Genomic DNA, 19,385 nt, shown 5'->3' with positions numbered 1-19,385 from the left:
CAGACCAGGGGGATGAGGTGGACGAGGCTTTCTTCCAGCAACTCGCAGAAGTTACTAGATCGCAGGCCCTGGTTCTTATGGGAGACTTCAATCACCCTGATATCTGCCGGTAGAGCAATATAGCAGTGCACAGACAATCCAGGAGGTTTTTGGAAAGTGTAGGGGACAATTTCCTGGTGCTAGTGCTGGAGGAACCAACTAGAGGCAGAGCTCTTCTTGACCTGCTGCTCACAAACTGGGAAGAATTAGTAGGGGAAGCTAAAGTGGATGGGAACCTGGGAGGCAGTGACCATGAGATGGTCGAGTTCAGGATCCTGACACAGGGAAGAAAGGAGAGCAGCAGAATACAGACCCTGGACTTCAGAAAAGCAGACTTTGACTCCCTCAGGGAACTGATGGGCACGATCCCCTGGGAGAATAACATGAGGGGGAAAGGAGTCCAGGAGAGCTGGCTGTATTTTGAAGAATCCTTATTGGGTTACAGGGACAAACTATCCCGATGTGTAGAAAGAATAGCAAATATGGCAGGCGACCAGCTTGGCTTAACAGTGAAATCCTTGCTGATCTTAAACACAAAAAAGAAGCTTACAAGAAGTGGAAGACTGGACAAATGACCAGGGAGGAGTATAAAAATATCACTCGGGCATGCAGGAGTGAAATAAGGAAGGCCAAATCACACCTGGAGTTGCAATTAGCAAGAGATGTTAAGTGTAACAAGAAGGGTTTCTTCAGGTATGTTAGCAACAAGAAGAAAGTCAAGGAAAGTGTGGGCCCCTTACTGAATGAGGGACAGAGAATGTGGAAAAAGCTAATGTACTCAATGCTTTTTTTGCCTCTGTCTTCACGAACAAGGTCAGCTCCCAGACTACTGCACAGGGCAGCACAGCATGGGGAGGAGGTGACCAGCCCTCTGTGGAGAAAGAAGTGGTTCGGGACTATTTAGAAAAGCTGGACGAGCACAAGTCCATGGGGCCGGATGCGCTGCATCCAAGAGTGCTAAAGGAGTTGGTGGATGTGATTGCAGAGCCATTGGCCATTATCTTTGAAAAATCATGGCGAACAGGGGAAGTCCCGGACGACTGGAAAAAGGCTAATGTAGTGCCCATCTTTAAAAAAGGGAAGGAGGAGGATCCTGGGAACTACAGGCCAGTCAGCCTCACCTCAGTCCCTGGAAAAGTCATGGAGCAGGTCCTCAAGGAATCAATTCTGAAGCACTTAGAGGAGAGGAAAGTGACCAGGAACAGTCAGCATGGATTCACCAAGAGCAAGTCATGCCTGACGAATCCAATTGCCTTCTATGATGATATAACTGGCTCTGTGGATGAGGGGAAATCAGTGGACGTGCTGTTCCTTGACTTTAGCAAAGGTTTTGACACCGTCTCCCACAGTATTCTTGCCAGCAAGTTAAAGAAGTATGGGCTGGATGAATGGACTATAAGGTTAACAGAAAGTTGGCTAGATTGTCGGGCTCAACAGGTAGTGATCAATGGCTCCATGTCTAGTTGGCAGCCGATATCAAGTGGAGTGCCCCATGGATTGGTCCTGGGGCCGGTTTTGTTCAACATCTTCATAAATGATCAGGAAGATGGTGTGGATTGCACCCTCAGCAAGTTTGCAGATGACACTAAACTGGGAGGAGAGGTAGATAAGCTGAAGGGTAGGGATGGGATACAGAGGGACCTAGACAAATTAGAGGATTGGGCCAAAAGAAATCTGATGAGGTTCAACAAGGACATGTGCAGAGACCTGCACTTAGGACGGAAGAATCCCATGCACCGCTACAGACTAGGGACCGAATGGCTAGGCAGCAGTTCTGCAGAAAAGGACCTAGGGATTACAGTGTATGAGAAGCTGGATATGAGTCAACAGTGTGCCCTTGTTGCCAAGAAGGCCAATGGCATTTTGGGCTTTATAAGTAGGGGCATTGCCTGCAGATCGAGGGACACGATCGTTCCCCTCTATTCGACATAGGTGAGGCCTCATCTGGAGTACTGTGTCCAGTTTTGGGTCCCACACTACAAGAAGGATGTGGAAAAATTGGAAAGCGTCCAGCGAAGGGAAACAAAAATGATTAGGGGACTGGAACACATGACTTATGAGGAGAGGCTGAGGGAACTGGGATCGTTTAGTCTGCGGAAGAGAAGAAGGAGGGGGGATTTGATAGCTGCTTTCAACTACCTGAAAGGAGGTTCCAAAGAGGATGGATCTAGACTGTTCTCAGTGGGAGCTGATGACAGAACAAGGAGTAATGGTCTCAAGTTGCAGTGGGGGAGGTTTAGGTTGGATATTAGGTAAAACTTTTTCACTAGGAGGGTGGTGAAACACTGGAACACGTTACCTAGGGAGGTGGTGGAATCTCCTTCCTTTGAGGTTTTAAAGGTCAGGCTTGACAAAGCCCTGGCTGGGATGATTTAGTTGGGAATTGGTCCTGCTTTGAGCAGGGGGTTGGACTAGATGACCTCCTGAGGTCCCTTCCAACCCTGATTTTCTATGATTCTATGATATAGATATATATGTTATAAGGATTTTTTCTTTCTTTCTTTCTCATTCCGTCCCTGAACAAACCATATTCCCATTTTGAGCTTACCTCTGTAAGGATTGCAAGGCCAAAGCGCTAATTATCTCAGGCTGTTACGGGGACTGAGTTAAAGTTTGTGTTAGAAAGTGATAAGAATGGCCGTTACAAGACAGAGAGTCTGTACCAAGGCGTGATAAGAACTTCGAGAAAACAATGCTGCTCTTTGAAGCAACACGCTGATACTCTCACCCCTTGGGTGCTTTATCATGTCTATGTAGATTTTTATATAACGAGAGAGGGAAAGGGAATTGGATTAAATTTGTTACACCCTGAAAGTCATGAAATTGCATTTGAAATGTAAGAATGATGAGTGTATGGGAGTGAGTGTTTGAAACAGGTAATTGATTGGTTAGTTGATGGTGCCAGCCTACACCTAAGAATTATAACTCCAGTATCGATGGGCCGAAGAGAATGCAGAGTGGAGATAACCAGATGATCCGTGGCGGGCAAAGCAGAATCCACCTGAGCGCATCAAGGAAGGACAGAAGAACTGAAGATAACACCCAGCCGTCATGAATGTACCATCTGCTGATTAAACTGATTAATTATCATCTTGAATGCAACGTCAGCATGATGAAGCAACCTCCATAGACTTGTATTGGGCCAAAGACCTATAAAGACAGAACCAAGGGACTGGGTTCTTTGAGTCTGGTTCTGCGACCACCCTCCAGGAGCATCGGCTGCGCATCTGACAACGACTTGGCTCCACCCTCGTGTCCAGGTCACTTGGCCAGTGACTTGGCACGAGCAATCTTTAGGCTGGTAACTATAACAACTTTGCAGAACCTGTGTGAATGTTTGTATGAATGAATAGTGATAGTGATTGCATTTGCTAATTTTCTGTTGTATTTATAATAAATGCGGCATTTTGCCTTATCCCTCTTATAAGATCCTATTGGCATTATTTTATTAGTGTAACATAATCTCCCCTTCGCAAAGCTATTTCCCATTCCACAGCCCCATTTATAGAAGGATGTTTTTATTTCGGGGGAGCAAGAAGCCACATATCTGTTTTTCCTGGACAGGCCCAGAAGACGCTCACTTTGCGTGAGCCAAGTTCTAGTAAAATGTCTGAGCAGCTCCACAAAAGGAGCATTTGGAATATTGGGGATCTCACCCTTCAGGAATGTGAGCGTTCTCATGAGAAGGCAGAACAGAAGAAAGTTCCCATTCCAGCTTTGGTTGCCGAATGGCAGGATGACCATTATAAGATCTTCCTGGATATTCTATAACAGACTTGAAAGTAGCTATACATGAACAAAAAAAATTCAAAGAGAAACTGCAGAATTAAAATTCATTTGCAAATTTAACACCATTAATTTGGGCTTGAATAGGGACTGGGAGTGGCTGGCTCACTACAAAAGCAGCTTTGCCTCTCCTGGAATTGACACCTCCTCGTCAATTACTGGGAGTGAACTACATCCACACTGACTGAAGTGGCGCTGTCAACACTGGTTCTCCACTTGTGAGGTAACTCCCTTCTCTTCATGTGTCCGTATATAATGCCTGCATCTGTAATTTTCACGCCATGCATCTGAAGAAGTGCTTTTTTACCCAAGTAAGCTTATGCCCAAATAAATCTGTTAATCTTTAAGGTGCCACCGGACTCCTTGTCATTATAAGAAGAGCTGCCCATAGTACTACCTTATCATTTTTAACAAGCACCATTTTTAATGAGTAAAAGAAGAAGAGAAAAAGACAGATACGCCATAACATCCAACAAATTTATTAACTGGTCTTTGGGCGTTATCTCCTTAGCTTGGTCCTTTTAAATAAGTAGCTAGACCAACAAATTACCACTGAGGTGCCAGTATCATTCCAAACACAGGGAATCAGTTGAACTGAATTCTTGACCTTGCCAGGATTGACATACCTTTCTGGCTACACAGCAGAAAGGAACACGATTTATTTAAAGGGTAACCATCTTCAATTACTGGGACACAGTCACAAAAAGGGAGGTATTAAAGACTATAAGCAAACAATTTAGCTCATCATAAACATCCATGTGACTGCTACTGTAAGCAATAGCTGGGCTTTCTTTTATGATTCCAGCAATAATGTATGTAAGCCAGCAGCCACTGCCACGAGCAGTGAAGAAGAGCTGGAGAGGAGAGCTAGGGATGCTCAGAGGAAAGCAACTGGAAAATAAAAATACAGAATCATCTGCAATTAACAACTAGCAGCCACTGAAATATTGCCCCCAACCAGCATAAGGAGATGTACAGCACCAAGGTTCAGTAAGGATTTTGAAATGCACGTGGATTAAATTTCAGAAACAGGAAATGTGTCTTATCACACTGGGATCTTGAAACTGTAGCAATTCATATCCTGTACGCAAGCGTGACTTAAAATTCTACAGCTCTCTTGATGTATTTCCCTGGCAAGGATGTTTCAAGCTGAACAATGCAGGAAGCCGCTTTCCTGCACCTATTAGCACGTGACTGCTTTGAAAATGTTCAGGATTCTCTGCCCACCATTCACATTACTCAGCTGTCAAAGTAAAGGGCTCAGATGTATGATGTGAAAATTACATTTTAACGAGGTGTCATATGTGTTTAAAGTTCTTATTCATCACTACACTGCCACATCTTTTAACTGAGACGCAAATGCACTTAATTAGCATATTTTAAGGACAGAGGGTTCACCTTATCTACATTGTAAAACTGCTTAAAAAAAAGAGGATAAAGAAGAAGCAGAATAATTTACTGAATTAAATGGTTGCCATCACATGTCAAGAGAGCATATTCCGATATTAAACACAAACCTAGGGTATAAAAGTTTAACATGCATTCTGTGCATTTTTTAAATGTCAAAGGTAGGTACAATAGTTTAGTACCACATTTCATTGCATACCTGGTAAAACACAGTGCTAATATACAATATATAGATGTCTCCAACACACATGTAGGCATTATATGAATGCTACCTCTTGCCAGATGGGCATAACTATTTATTAATTTCACATGTTTGTCAGGTACACAGCACTGTAATGGATGGGCTCCTGGACATAACTTAGATCAAGAGAATAAAACATTTCCTCCAAAACAGGAAGCATATATTTCTAAGCCCACTAAAGCAAGCTAATCAGCTGTCCTGAACAGACCAGAATCAGAGTGGAGGGTTTCCAGCTAGGAAACTGACTGCCAAGGAAATTCCAACACTCACAGTTACTAAAAAAAGGCTGAATGAAAATGTGAATCTTGCATCATGTTCTAAAAATAGATTAGCTTAGACTCTGACAGATTTCCAGCAGGAGATAATTCTACATAGCAGCCAATCTTGCTCCGGGAGATTTCACTCTAAGGAGGGCAGGTTTCAGGTGTCACATCTGGGCTCATGAGTGGTCTCTAAGGTAATTTGGTGCTAGACCATTTAGAGTTTGCAGATAGTGATCAACATCAGAGAAAGGATCTGCAACCAGTTTGGATTAGGCAGTATAGTTGTAACATGCTCTTGGTGGCCTCTGTCCTACCTAAAAGGCAAGGCAGCCCCATTCAATAATAATTCAAGCTGCTTAAGGGCCTTCCAAGTTAGCCTGGCTAGAACACTTCACAGAAGCTTGGCTGTTGACTGACAAAGGTGTGGACCGCTGCCATGAGTAAAGGAAGCAATCTCCAACCAACTGTGGGCATTTCCATCCACCTCTGTTTCTTGAAGTGCTAGGAGCAGTGGATGAGTCTAGTAAGAGCTTGAGAAAGCAAAGCATTTTAACACCCAGAGAGCTAATGCCCTCACAACTAAGAGTGCACCCACAACAACTGACACTTCCTCAAAAGGTTTCTCCTGCCAACAAATGTCACCACCATTGTATCCAGGGTGAGCTTAAGGGCTTGTCTTCATTGAAGAGTTAACTCAAGTGCTGCCCCGAACCCAACTCCCACACACAGGCAAGAATCTTTAGCTGGAATGTGATAGCACTTTAAATTCAAGCCTGCTGGCCCAGCAGGGATCTAGCAACAGCTTGAGTTAGCACAAATCAGCAACTGCTCCCATCATTCAGTGCAGCTCAAAGAGAGTTATTTTGCAGCCTGGCTGCTGTGACTCAGGCTAGGCTAACTGAAGTGTAGATATCTCAAGTTAACTGCAGTGAAGGCATAGCCTAAACCAACCTGTTTTCAGCTCCGCCAAAGAAGAGGTAAGCAGAATATATGTTATATTGTGTTACCTGCCCAGAAAACAGAAACTGTACATGTCTTGAGAAATGTATTAAAAAGTTCATTGGTTTGACTGTAGCTGTTCAAAATTGACACCGTGTCCCACACAGTGTCACATGTAACTAACTTCCTGCAATAACACAACACCCAAGAGCCCTACACTCCTTACTGCAAGAGTATACAGGAGAAACTAGGTTCCGTCCCCCCACTTTCACTAGTGGCAGAAGTCCGTCTGTGTCAAAAAGGACTGCATTAGACTAGACCCTGAACCCTGCATATGTATGTCCCAGCATGAATTACACCTAAAATCCAACAGAAAACTCTTCTCTAGAGGGTGAACATATGTTCATGGACAGCTTGCTCTGGTCAAATCATTCTGCTCCCAGTGACACTGGTGTAAATCCAGAATAACGCTGCTGAAGCCAGTGAGATTACTCTGGATTCCCACTGCGGTAACAGAGTGGAACTTGACGCATGACCTTGAATCCTGACAAGCAACATTAATTATTTCTAATCCCAGCGTTTTGTTATGGGAAGGGCTAGGGCTTAAGGGATCAATTCTGCAGGTCTCAGTCACGCTGAGTAGCATTTACTTACACCAACAGCCTCAAATGTCAGCAGACCAGACGGTAGCTGTCTCTTACAGGGGTACAGAGCAGAGCGAAGGACCCCACGTAATGAGTAGGGGCAATTACAGCTCTGAAGGACTACTTCCCAGTGAGGAGGCAGGGGCGGCATTGCTGCTGTGGAGAATAAGCAGCACCCCCTCAATGGGTGTAACTGTCCAAACACCAGGTTTCAGAGTAACAGCCGTGTTAGTCTGCATTCGCAAAAAGAAAAGGAGTACTTGTGGCACCTTAGAGACTAACCAATTTATTTGAGCATAAGCTTTCGTGAGCTACAGCTGTAGCTCATGAAAGCTTATGCTCAAATAAATTGGTTAATCTCTAAGGTGCCACAAGTACTCCTTTTCTTTTTGTCCAAATACCATCCTTGTTTTACTCCAGTAGTACAGAAGGAGACAAGGGTGGGTTTTTTTAGATTATTTATACCAGCCGGGTCACCAGATGGTGGTGATCAGAATAAATAGCTCGGGTTAATGTTAGGATCATAAAAGGTACAGGGAAGGGTCTTCATTTCATGTACACCACTCACAATTTTGTCCTCAGCTCAAGTCTGGAGCACGATGTTGCAAGCAGTACACCAGAACATGCTCACTATTATTTTAGTTGACGTTCTTGGAGCATTTGTTATGGAGAATACTGATGGAAGTGCAGAGTCGTTTCCAATGTTACTTCCACCCAACAGGCAAGGAAACAGACTAGCAGAAGATCTTTGTAAGAAGGGCCCAATCCACCGACAGGCACCCATGAACCGAATGGCCCCTTTAGAGACTGAAGAGCAGGAGGGATAGACCGTTTCCTTCTATCCGATATAACCTCCTGGAGATATGCGTTAACAATCAGCTTCATAGGTTTTGTGGACCCTAAGCAGACCTTTCTTCAAAAGATTCCTTTACAGTAATTGAATCCAACTCCCAATAAAATAACAAAGGGAGGTAACTCCTTCAAAAGCAGCAATTAATTAGCAGTTTTTGAGAAAAATCAATATTCGGTTTCACTCTGTAAAAAGCACTGAACCGGCCGTCTCCAGCTCAATTGAATTTAATTTGACTTTGTTACAGATCTAAGATTTCAGTGTGCCCCCTTGTCTACTTCTTTAAACCACGACAGAGGGCAAGCTGACACATTCCCATGATCCTTTGCCACTGATCCCCTGTAAGGAGTAAAGGCCTATTGTTTCATTTCAGCAATCGCATGTACAAAATATTTTTATGGCAATGCTCTCCAGTGTGTATACAAGCTACATTTGGAGATGTACCTTTAAATTAAAGTCCACAAAAAAGTATTAATTGGGGGGGAAAACAAATTGATGCAATTAAATTACTTATTCCTCTAGATTGTTTTAAGAGAAGGTAAAAAGAATTGCTTATCTCAAGGAAAGCAAAGACTCAAACAACTGTTTGTTTGTTTTTATGTTTGTATGTTTGCACATCTCTGGGGACAGATTCTCAGCTCATGACATTCTTTAACATTTCATTGACTTCATTGCAGCCACGCTGATTTAAACCAGCTGAGGGTCTGCCCCATGGTATTTACAATAAGAGCAACATCTGAGCTATGTTTCACAAAAGTAATGTTCTGGCATGGTCATAAAAGCAAAGGGGATTCATGGATAGAATAAATGCAATGGAACAGGCATCTCCACTGGTGATTCTGATGATCCGAACAGGAACTTAGACATTTGGAGATTGGCTCAGGCTTATCACTGACAATTTATTCCCATTTTCATTTATTTTCAAAGTAAGCTATAAAGAAAATGTTCTGTAAACACTAAAGTGTCTCTTTGAAGCAGCTAAGCATTAAGGGTGAGGAGAATTAGGCCTTAAGTCATGCACACACACATGCAATCAAAGAGAAATATACTTTAACTTCACAGAAAAAACAAACCAGCTTCAGGTTATAGATAATGGAAGCCAAAAGCAAAACTTAGCACAGAACCTTACCTGATCTGCTGTCCAGTGGTCCAAAATCCAAAGAATATTTCACCACATGATAGTTGTTCCATACATAAAGGAGGTTGTCCCTGGGGTTATAATCCACAGCAGCGATGTACTGGTAAGAGTTTGGAAAGGCAACATCCACCAGACTATCCTTGCTTTGGTCAGTATTGTAAATATAGTCTATCTTATTTCCTGTGGCTTCGTTGTCGTCATCTTCATACACAGACTTAACCACATATAAAATCCCACAGATCATGAAAGCGTTGGAAGCTGACCTTTTGTCATAGGCTGTATCCCACGTCCCTTCGATCCTTAAGGTGTAAGGGTTTAACTGGCTAATGACAATTTTGCCATTGTTTTGTTCGGTTGCATAGATTACCCATAGCCCGTTCTCATCAACCGCCAGGTCTATGTCAGACTTGCCTCCCCACCTGTAAGGAGAGGTGTCATGGTAATTGGCATTTGCTATGATAGCCTCCCCACTTTTTATTCTTGTCCTCAAGTCAAACTTGACTATATTCCTGGTTCGCTCCTTGTTGAAGAACAAAGCCCCATCGTACACTACAAATCCAGTGCCATCCACCCGGTGAGGGAGTTTATAGGTAGTCGTTGGTCTCCCAGCTATGAAATCATCCTTGGAAGAATACTCCGTCAGGGTGTCCGTTCTATACGGGGTCCAGGGCATGTAATAAATCTTGTCAGAAGCCTGTAGAGGGTCCTTGCACCAAGCCCCAGACTGATGGTCTGACTCAAATAAATGTTCACTCTGGTATACACCTTTTAGTAGGCCAGGACAAAGAAAAACTGTTGGAGGGGAAAAGAGTTAAACACAAAAAAAGAAAGTTAAAAAGAGCTCTGATGGTTTGGTATTAACTTCTAATAGTTTATAGCTCTGCAGCAGAGTACGATCAGCCCACAACAAATGTAGTCTATTTGCAGATTACCTTCACCACGGGCAGCGTGTGGTCTAGAACAGGACCATATTGATTTTTGCTGCCTTTTCAATCAACATCAGTTCATTTTCTTACTGCCTTTGGAATCTATTTTTACTGGTGTACTTACTTGGACTATTCGCCTTTCTAAACTCTGAAATGAATATGTATTCCCAAAGGGTTTATGGGTTTGTATTTTCAGATTATATTCTACACTATATCTATACCTGCTAGGTGAAGGGGTAAATTTCTGGGGAATTGTTCCACATATTTAGTTTGAACAGTCTGCTGAAGATTGCCCTAGAAATGGAAATTAAAAAAAAGCGCCCATCCTTACAGCCCAGGTGGAATTAAATATTTAAAAGGTACCATGGCAAAGCAGAGGCAAATCCCTCAGCAACTCAAAGGAACACTGAAAGCAAACAGGAAGACAAAAATACCCTAGTATGGGTCATAACTAGCAATAAGATTTTTGAAGCTGCTACAGAACACACAGAACATGCAGTCCACACAATTAAAAATGAACAATGGATGAATACTGAGAGGAGAAAGAAAAGACAGGAAGCGAGGAAGGAAGGAAGAAAGGAAGGAAAAGAATAAAGTTCACTGGAGAGGAACCCAAGATCTAGATTTTAATCAGTTAAAAATGTCCTGTTAAACACAGTAGTATTCAAATTTAAAACATATACCTTCTACGGTTACATGAGAGGAGCATACAGGAACGGTTTGGCTAGCTGTGCTTTGCTGCTCAGACTTCAGAATGGGAATGGAAATGGGACAGGGATCAGCTGGTTCGGTTTGGTTTTAGGGTGATATGTTGCATGGACAGAGGTTAGGAGAAGGCACCGCACATGTGCCTTGCCGATGTAAGAATTAAAGTAACACTTAAATCTGATCTTTGCCTGATAAGCTGAAGGAGAACTATGTGCTACAGTGCAGTACACACAGCGTGGGCCAGAGCACAACCTGGCAAGCAGTGAAATGATTGCAGTATGTGACAGCGAAATACAGTGCAGTCTAGTTTATATTCTCCCTTTGATGCCCAGATTAACTCTTATTCACTGGAGTTATGCATCTGTATTAAGGGAAGAATATACTGCAAATGTATGTGTGTTGGCACACTGGGAGTGCGACGGGATATTACAATACAAAAAACAAATTGATGGAGACAAAGTAACTTCAAGTGCACACCAAGGTCCTAATCCTGCAACTGATCCAGGGGTGGACCCGTGCTGATGCAGACGGACATGGAAGAATGACTTAAAGCTACATGAGTTCTGGACACAATACCAAGAGGCGGACCGAACTCTCAGTCAGGTCAATGGGAGTTTTGCCATTGACTTCAATGTGAGTTGGAGAGGGCTCATCACATATTACAATTGAGTCAATGTTCTTGTGTGTGTTATTGCGGCATGAAGATGACCTGAAACATAACAACTGGCCAGGCACAAGTGCCCCATTAGACATTTCTATTAGCATGGGGCTGGTATACGGGGCAGTTGAATTATCACTTCTTGCTTAGAAGTCAACCAATTATTTTCAACAGTGCAGAAGTTGATTAAGCCCCCTGAAAAAAGAGAGAATATGGGAAAAATCACAAATTCAAACGATACACAAAATTTTGGGCCACATCCTCAGCTAGTAGAAACTGATAGAGCTCCGTGGAGCCAATGAAGCTGTGACACTGTTTTACAGTAGCTGATGTACGGGGCACTGTGTCTACAGGGTCTTTTAAAAAAAATAATCATGCTTTTAGAGTAGAAGATTGAGAAAGAAAACTATACCAGTAAATCTTTTCAGCAAAAAATATATATTATCTTGTGAAGTTGAGCAGCAGAGAAACTAAATAAACTTTAACAAAAAAAAAAGTGAGAATTAATGACAAAAGTATTTCAACTAAACGTTAAACTGTTAAATAACTTAGCCTATAAATAAGTAGTATATATAATTTGAAAGGTATTTAATTACCTTTTTGTTCCACTTCTATTGTAGAGAGAGAAGTAAAGAGAGAAAGGAGAAAAGAGAATAGATTAATGGTACTGTATTGGCCAGGTACTTTTCTATACCTCTTCCAAATGAAAGGAAGTATTATTAATTTACTTCAGTTATTGCTATATTTTGTGAATGTTATATATATATAAATATGTAAAACATCTTTTCCTCTGATATACACTAGATAAAATACAGGCACATGACTTAGGCGTACTACAATCTTAAAAGCAATCAGGGCCTGATCCAAAGTCCATTGAACTCAATCAGAGATCTTTCCATTGCCTTTGGATCACGCTCACAGCATAAAATAAGAGTTTTATTAATTGAAATAGGGTTGAAACAGATTTCTAGATAGAATAAACTATTCAGGATAGGGTCTGTCTTGATATCCATGTCCCAAATCCTGAAAAATCAAATGAACCTGCACAACTTTATCTAGGGGAGTATTTCCACTGGACGTGAGTGGACTGCTCAGGTCAGTAAAGTCACACAGGTCCCTAAGTGTTCACAGGATTTGGGTCTAGGTCTTGTACAGAACCAAGCACGCCATCAGCACTTATAAAATCATCATCATCAAGATGGCCTTCCTCATTAACAACAAAACAACGGGAAGGATTTAAATACACCGCTATTTTAAAATACAAATGTAAATATTCATGGCTGTTAAAATATTAACATGTTACTAATATTAATGCGCTACCAAACAGCCCATATCCTGTAACATAGATCTATTCTGTTTATCAGGCACTATAGTGCTTTCAATGAGTTTCATCCTTTTTAGCAGACCTGATCCCCTCAGTGCTGGAACAACCCTATTCAGCACATGTGTACGCTACTGAAAGGCTTTGGTGCCATAACCTTACACCCTATCCCAAGAAGAATTTACGGCCTGAGCCAAAATCCATTGAAGTCAATGGAAAGACTCCCATCAACTCAATCTTCTTTGGATCAGGCCCTTGAAGACATAGGCGGTGGGTATCATAGGCTGGGGGAGGCTGTGCCTCCCCAAACAGCCTGACATGGCCCCGCCCATGCTCTGCCCCCAGGACTTTCTTGCCTACTTCTAGTTCCCTTCCCGCTCTTCCGGAGCACAGCGGCTGGGGAAGAAAGCCTGGTGCCAGTGCTGACAAGGCCTGGAGCTGGGGGCACTAGGGCTATGGCCGTGCCACGCTGCCTGCCCGGTATTGGGGGTTCTGGGAACACGCCACTCACCCAGCGCTCCAGTGGGGGCCCGGGAGGGGGGTACTCTGGGCTCTTGGGGGGGGGGGCAGAGGGGGAGGAGCAAGGGGCTAGCTGCCCCCAACAGCTTGTTCACCCGCCACCCATGTCTGCAGAGCAGATATAGATTTTCACCCAGAAGTCTTGTGTAGAATCTCGGAAGAGATGGATGTCCTACACTTTCTCTTCCACTGCACTGCACTACTCCATTTTATATGCACCATTCCTAAATGTGATGTTGTCTAATTAAAATATAACCATGACAATCATTATTGCTACCACTGTTATATAACTGCAACGAATCTTATACAAAGTATAACACATGACCAGAAAGCCTTAAACAGCTTGCAGGCTAACTAACCCAAAGCCAACCTTTAAAGACATGTTAGAAAGTATGTGAATGGTAATTAGGGCCATTGGATGCTAAATAGGCTAGAACTTTGAAATGCAAACCTGTATTGTTACAGAATTAGAGGTGATGATAATTGTATGTGTTTACTTATAGATGCTGGCCATGTAAACAGACAGCTCCTGTCTGTCACTATAGCTATTGATTCAGAGATCAAAAGGGGATATTAACATTTAGATGAATCTTGGGTGCAATGATGTCATTGTCTATATGTCTCTTAAAAGTTTGTGATAAACTGCTTAATGGATAAATTATCTTACGTTAATAGATGTAGTTAATTACCCGTGAGGTTTACGAAACAGAAGGTTACAGCAAAAGCCTATTGTTCACCCAGGACTCTATGGTCAAGTGGCTGCTAGAAAACTGTATAAAAGACTCTTGGGTCCCAATCCTTTTTATCTCAGATCTACTTAAGCTTCATCAGGGGAAGTTTGAGTCGCAAGATTGAGATCCCAGTCCTAAGCTGGAACACCTTGAATATGATATTGGACATTGGACTATAACCTATGGACTAAATTCTAAAAGAACTCTTTGCAACTACAAAGCTCACCATCTCTGCTATGAATCTGAATTTCAAGACTGTACTCATGTCTGTATGTATACTGATCTTTTAACCATACTCTCTCTCTCTTTTCTTTTTAAATAAATTTTAGTTTAGTTAATAAGAATTGGCTGTAAGCGTGTACTTGGGTAAGATATGGAATATTCATTAACCTGGGAGGTAATGTGTCCAATCCTTTGGGATTGGTAGAACTTTTTTATATGATGAATAACATTTTCAGTAATCCTCATCATATTTGACTTGGGTGTCTGTGTTACTTTAAGGGAACTGTGTTCTGGGCAATCAGTGAGGTAATAAAGAAGCTGTTTTATGCTGGCTTGGTAAATCTACATATTGGAATGTCCACCAGCTTCGGGGAATGCCTGCCCTGTTCTTTGCAGTTCATCCTAATTGAGTGACCTCAGTTGGCTCCCACGGGACTCTGGTCACAGTAACCCTCGCACAGAATCAGCAGTTAGCGGGCCCCTTTCCTCTCCTTAAGACCACAATACAGGCAGGGATTTTAACATTCAGCTCTCAAACTGCTGTTGTCACCAGGTAAACTTGATGTTCCTACAGTAGATGAGGCACTGATCTATTTCCTGTCTGCCCTCCTGCCTGTGTCATGAGGTGGCACTGTATTAGGTCACTAGTTGTGCAGTCAATCTGAACCAAGTCACTGGTGCATGGTAATGCAGGCTTCAGTGGTGTAGCTTATATAATGCTGCTAGCATGCTTGCATCTGTTGAAAATCACTCCTTCGTGGGAAGGAAAGCACACTGAAGACAACAAACAGCCCTGATAAAGAACCAACACCTTCTATGGCCCCACCGGAGAAAATCAGAGACACACAAAGTCAGCCGCTGCAGTATCAAAGTTTAAGAAAGAAGTTGTGATCCATCTAACGAAACAGACAACACACCTTAAAACTAATGACAACAGGAGAGGCAAGAGGAACACTGCACAAATTTGCTCTGAATGAGAGCTATAGATAATTGTGCAGGGAATAGGCCGTAGTCCAGTCAACAGAAGACACACCAAATGGCTCACCATTAAAAATTCAACATTTTACAGAGCACCACTGAAAGCCTCAGAGACTTCTGAAATTAACAGTTCCTCCCTGTACTTAGAATTAGGAGACATCAGGTAACGGTGTGAGAAGAGTTGGCAAATTATGACGTGTTAATGATTCTGTTGTAGATAATGTGATTTCTGTATTCATAGGTAAAGATGCACCAGTCTTAATCTTGGACATCTGCATTCATGATGAGAAGCAGACTTACAACCTAAATATTACTGGATGATTTAGTTGGGGATTGGTCCTGCTTTGAGCAGGGGGTTGGACTAGACGACATCCTGAGGTCCCTTCCAACCCTGATATTCTATGATTCTACTGTTACTGTTAAAAATCTTATTTTATACAGCAATGTACATGGTGCTTCACTGAAAAGAAAAATAAGAGTACATCTATCTAGGGTCATAGGCTGGAAATGGTTTATGTGCTACCCAAATTCTGTTCTGCTGGGCTCTTGGTGCCTCATCCACTGGAGGTGGAAGGCACAACAAAACCCATAGAATATCACTGGGGGATGTCACTTGTTTCTGGGAGAAGTGAACATTTACTGGTAGTATGGCAAGGTTCAGAGAACAGAGAGCGACACTTCCAAGGACAAGGGGCAATACCACAGAGGAAGGTACATGTGTTTTGATTTTGCCTTCCAAGAATTCACAACACGCATTTCCAGGCTGTGGCTCCTCTGTGAGATTGATCCTGCCAGCTCTCCAAGTTCAAAGAGAAAAATTTCAGGAACAGGTTTGAATATTATCTATATCTATTTTTCTATATATGGGGTTTCAATTTACAGCTCCTGATGTGGAAAGAAGCATGAACTACCCATAGGGGGTCAGATCCTGCTGCAAATTTCTCCAAAGTTCAGCGGTCTCTGGATGTGGGGCCTTGGTTTAGACTCATCTCTAGCTTAAAACAGATTGAGGTGAAGAGTGAAATGACTCTAGCTAGTCGCTCTCAAGGCCTCAGTGGACTTAGCTACATGGCTGATTCTGCAGGAGAGAGGGTTGACACTAGCACTGCAAAAGCAGTGATGCAACCAGTCAGGATTAAAACCAAGTGGACCCAGCAGTTACAGAGAAACTTGCACAGCACCTGCCAACACTACACCTGGCTGTAGCTGGCCATAATTAATTTTCTTGAAGAATGAGGGTGGTTTTTTTTAAAGGCATAGGTGATGTGTCTCAAAGCTTCTAGCCCCATAGGAATTGTTACTGATTCATCTTTCCTACTGTACTGCTGGCAGTGTAGTGGATAGGAATTTATGCTTCAGAGGATGGCAAAATCCTCTCATAATGTGCCAAAACAATTGTGCAATGCTATAGGTAGGAGGAAACAGGCTGGAGGAGAGAATTTACTCATGACCAGCTGAGCATTGTGAAGAATTCATTGCCCTTATGTTGCTGAACTACATGTTATTAGTGGTTGTAAAATGCCAGCCACAGTAGATGACCACCTCCTGCTTGGTGGTTTCCATAGGTCAAGCAAATAAGTACGTCCTTCTATTGGATCTAAATTTACTGCTCTGGAATTTCAATGGGCCAGATTCTCCTCTTGATTATACAGGTGCAACTCCACATTGCTTCCAAGGAGTTGCACTGTGGTATCTTGGAGGCCTGGAGAATTTAACCCATTGAGTGTCCCTTGGTTCTCATATCATATAATAATATGAAAAAAATTAAACGTACTGAGCAACTTTCACCATATCTCCGATTCCTTCATAGCGTACTATGGAATGGCATTTCAAAACTATCAGCACTGCCATTCACAGAATTTAACAATTTGCTCAGAAAGCATGAATTACAGAGAAGTCTACGTCATAGTTGCAATGTCTGAATGGGCTACAGTACTTTAACGATAAAGATTTCAGTTCACAAAATTCACACACTGCACATATCACTGAGGTGGTCCTAACACTTCATCACAACTTAAACAACTGTAGACATGTTTATTTCTCTTACAGCAAGTCCTGCTACATCTATTCTTGTTATTGCACTCATTAGCATGGATCAGCGGTATCCCCTACACCTCCTGTGCTGTTTGCAACGTGGCCACCATTAGTATCAACATCACTATGCTAGCATAGAAACAATTCAAAGAACCGCTGTACAAGCCTGGGACATGTTACTCTCTCCACACCCCAATTCCTTCCAGTGTTTCTTTTGACTAGTATAGTTCACATGTACTCCTTGCAAGGACAATATTTGATCTCCATAGGTGCCACAATAAATACACAGATTCCATGATGACACCCAGGATCCCTATTAACAAAACACATGTTGATAGCACTGAATGGCCATCTCTCTGAAAATTGCTTCTTAAAAGTCTCCAGCACACTTAACCCACTTGAGCAGAATACAACATTAATTGTTGTCTTCCTAATATATACTTAGAAGCAAGTCTAGTTCTTCTCAGCCATTCATAAGGCATATTTCGGAGACAACCACCACTGTGTCACAGGAACAGTCCTGCATGACACTCTCCGCTTTTGTAGCACGCACAAGGGAATAACAGGGGTATAGTTACCTGCCCCAATGGCTGGGAAACTTGATGGATCTTGAAGTGATTGAGAGAGCCCCAGTAGAAGAGAGAGGGGAGCACATACTGGGGGAATGCAAAGATGGCCGCTCCTCCTCTGGAGACTCTATCTGCTCATTGGTCAGCCAGGGTAGGTGCGGGAACTGATTGGTCTCTTGCTCTTCCATTTCATCAATTTAAACCTTAGCCCAGGTTCTTAGGACCCTCCCCTTGCTCCATTTGAGCTCTGCTGAAGAAATGGGCAGTTCTGGAGCAGGGTGTGGTTGCACCAGAGTTTGGTATGCTCTGAAAGGACATAACAGCAATGGGGCTTGTGCCATCTGTGTTCGTTTGGGTTTGAATATTTAATAACATTCCAGTTTTATAACTGTTTGTGGACTGGAAAAGTAAGACTTTTCCACACTTTCAAACACACAACAGGAGCAAACAACTCAAGGATGAATAGTTTAAGGAGAATATAGTGGGCGGGGGAAGGTTTAAAACTAAAAAATTGTGTTCAGTGCTTTTCAGCTTTTATAAAAGGTGTCACACCAGACAGTATATTAAGAGAGAATGGCTCCATTCTCCTCTACCCTCAAGAAGAGTTAACAATTTACATCCATCCATCCATCTACACCTTCGTTTAACTCAAGTTAAAGATTTTTTTTAGTGACAAAATACTCTCAAGGACAAATCATCCAGTCTGTGTTTATTCCGTCATGAAAAAGGAGATTTTTTTTTATACATCTAAACGATCAAAGGTCTAGAAACCATGACCTATGAGGAAAGATTGAAAAAAATTAGGTTTGTTTGCTCTGAAGAAGGGAAGACTGAGGGGGGGGGGGCATGATAACAGTTTTCAAGTACATAAGAGGTTGTTACAAGGAAGAGGGAGAAAAATTGTTTTTCTTAACCTCTGAAGATAGGACAAGAAGCAATGGGCTTAAATTGCAGCAGGGGCGGTTTAGGTTGGACATTAAGAAAAACTTCCTAACTCTCAGGGTGGTTAAGCACTGGAATAAATTTCCTGGGGAAGTTGTGGAATCTCCATCGGTGGAGATTTTTAAAAGCAAGTTAGAAAAACTCCTGCCAAGAATGGTCTAGATAATACTTAGTCCTGCCATGACTGCAGGGGACTGGACCAGATGACCTCTTGAGGTCCCTTTAAGTCTTACAATTCAGTGATTCTGTGTAAAGCTGTTTGAGCTAGGAGTGAAGGACTGCATCAGCCATCCCAGTGACTGTTGGTTTATATCCTACACCTCTCTCCATGGTGAATGGTCACCATTGAGATCAGGGGAAGTGCTTGAACTCTGGATATAAACAAGAGGTGACTGGGGGTCCTCAGCTCCAAACCTCGATCTGCCAGAGCCCACATTTGTTAAGGTTCTGGGTGCACTGCAAAGGCACAC

At 42.5% G+C, this 19,385-nt stretch overlaps 1 protein-coding gene across 36 annotated transcripts in view; it reads right to left on the bottom strand.

Moving 5' to 3' along the window:
* Positions 1–19,385, bottom strand: part of ADGRL3 (adhesion G protein-coupled receptor L3) — an 806,525-nt gene that overhangs the window by 302,827 nt on the left and 484,313 nt on the right. For 29 of the 36 annotated variants that reach the window (XM_037896575.2, XM_037896573.2, XM_037896571.2 and 26 more), the window contains 2 exons: positions 12,196–12,210; positions 9,299–10,099 (listed from right to left, as the gene is read on the bottom strand). In XM_037896575.2, the coding sequence (XP_037752503.1) occupies positions 9,299–10,099; positions 12,196–12,210 (816 nt within the window). The remainder of the gene's footprint in view (positions 1–9,298; positions 10,100–12,195; positions 12,211–19,385) is intronic. The other 7 variants (XM_043545213.1, XM_037896567.2, XM_037896548.2 and 4 more) reach the window with 1 other exon arrangement.

This window comes from Chelonia mydas, chromosome 4 (assembly GCF_015237465.2).
Source record: "Chelonia mydas isolate rCheMyd1 chromosome 4, rCheMyd1.pri.v2, whole genome shotgun sequence".
Classification (NCBI taxonomy): domain Eukaryota; kingdom Metazoa; phylum Chordata; order Testudines; family Cheloniidae; genus Chelonia; species Chelonia mydas.
The sequence above is the reverse complement of the archived record's forward strand: the minus strand, read 5'-3'. Positions and strand labels throughout refer to the sequence as shown.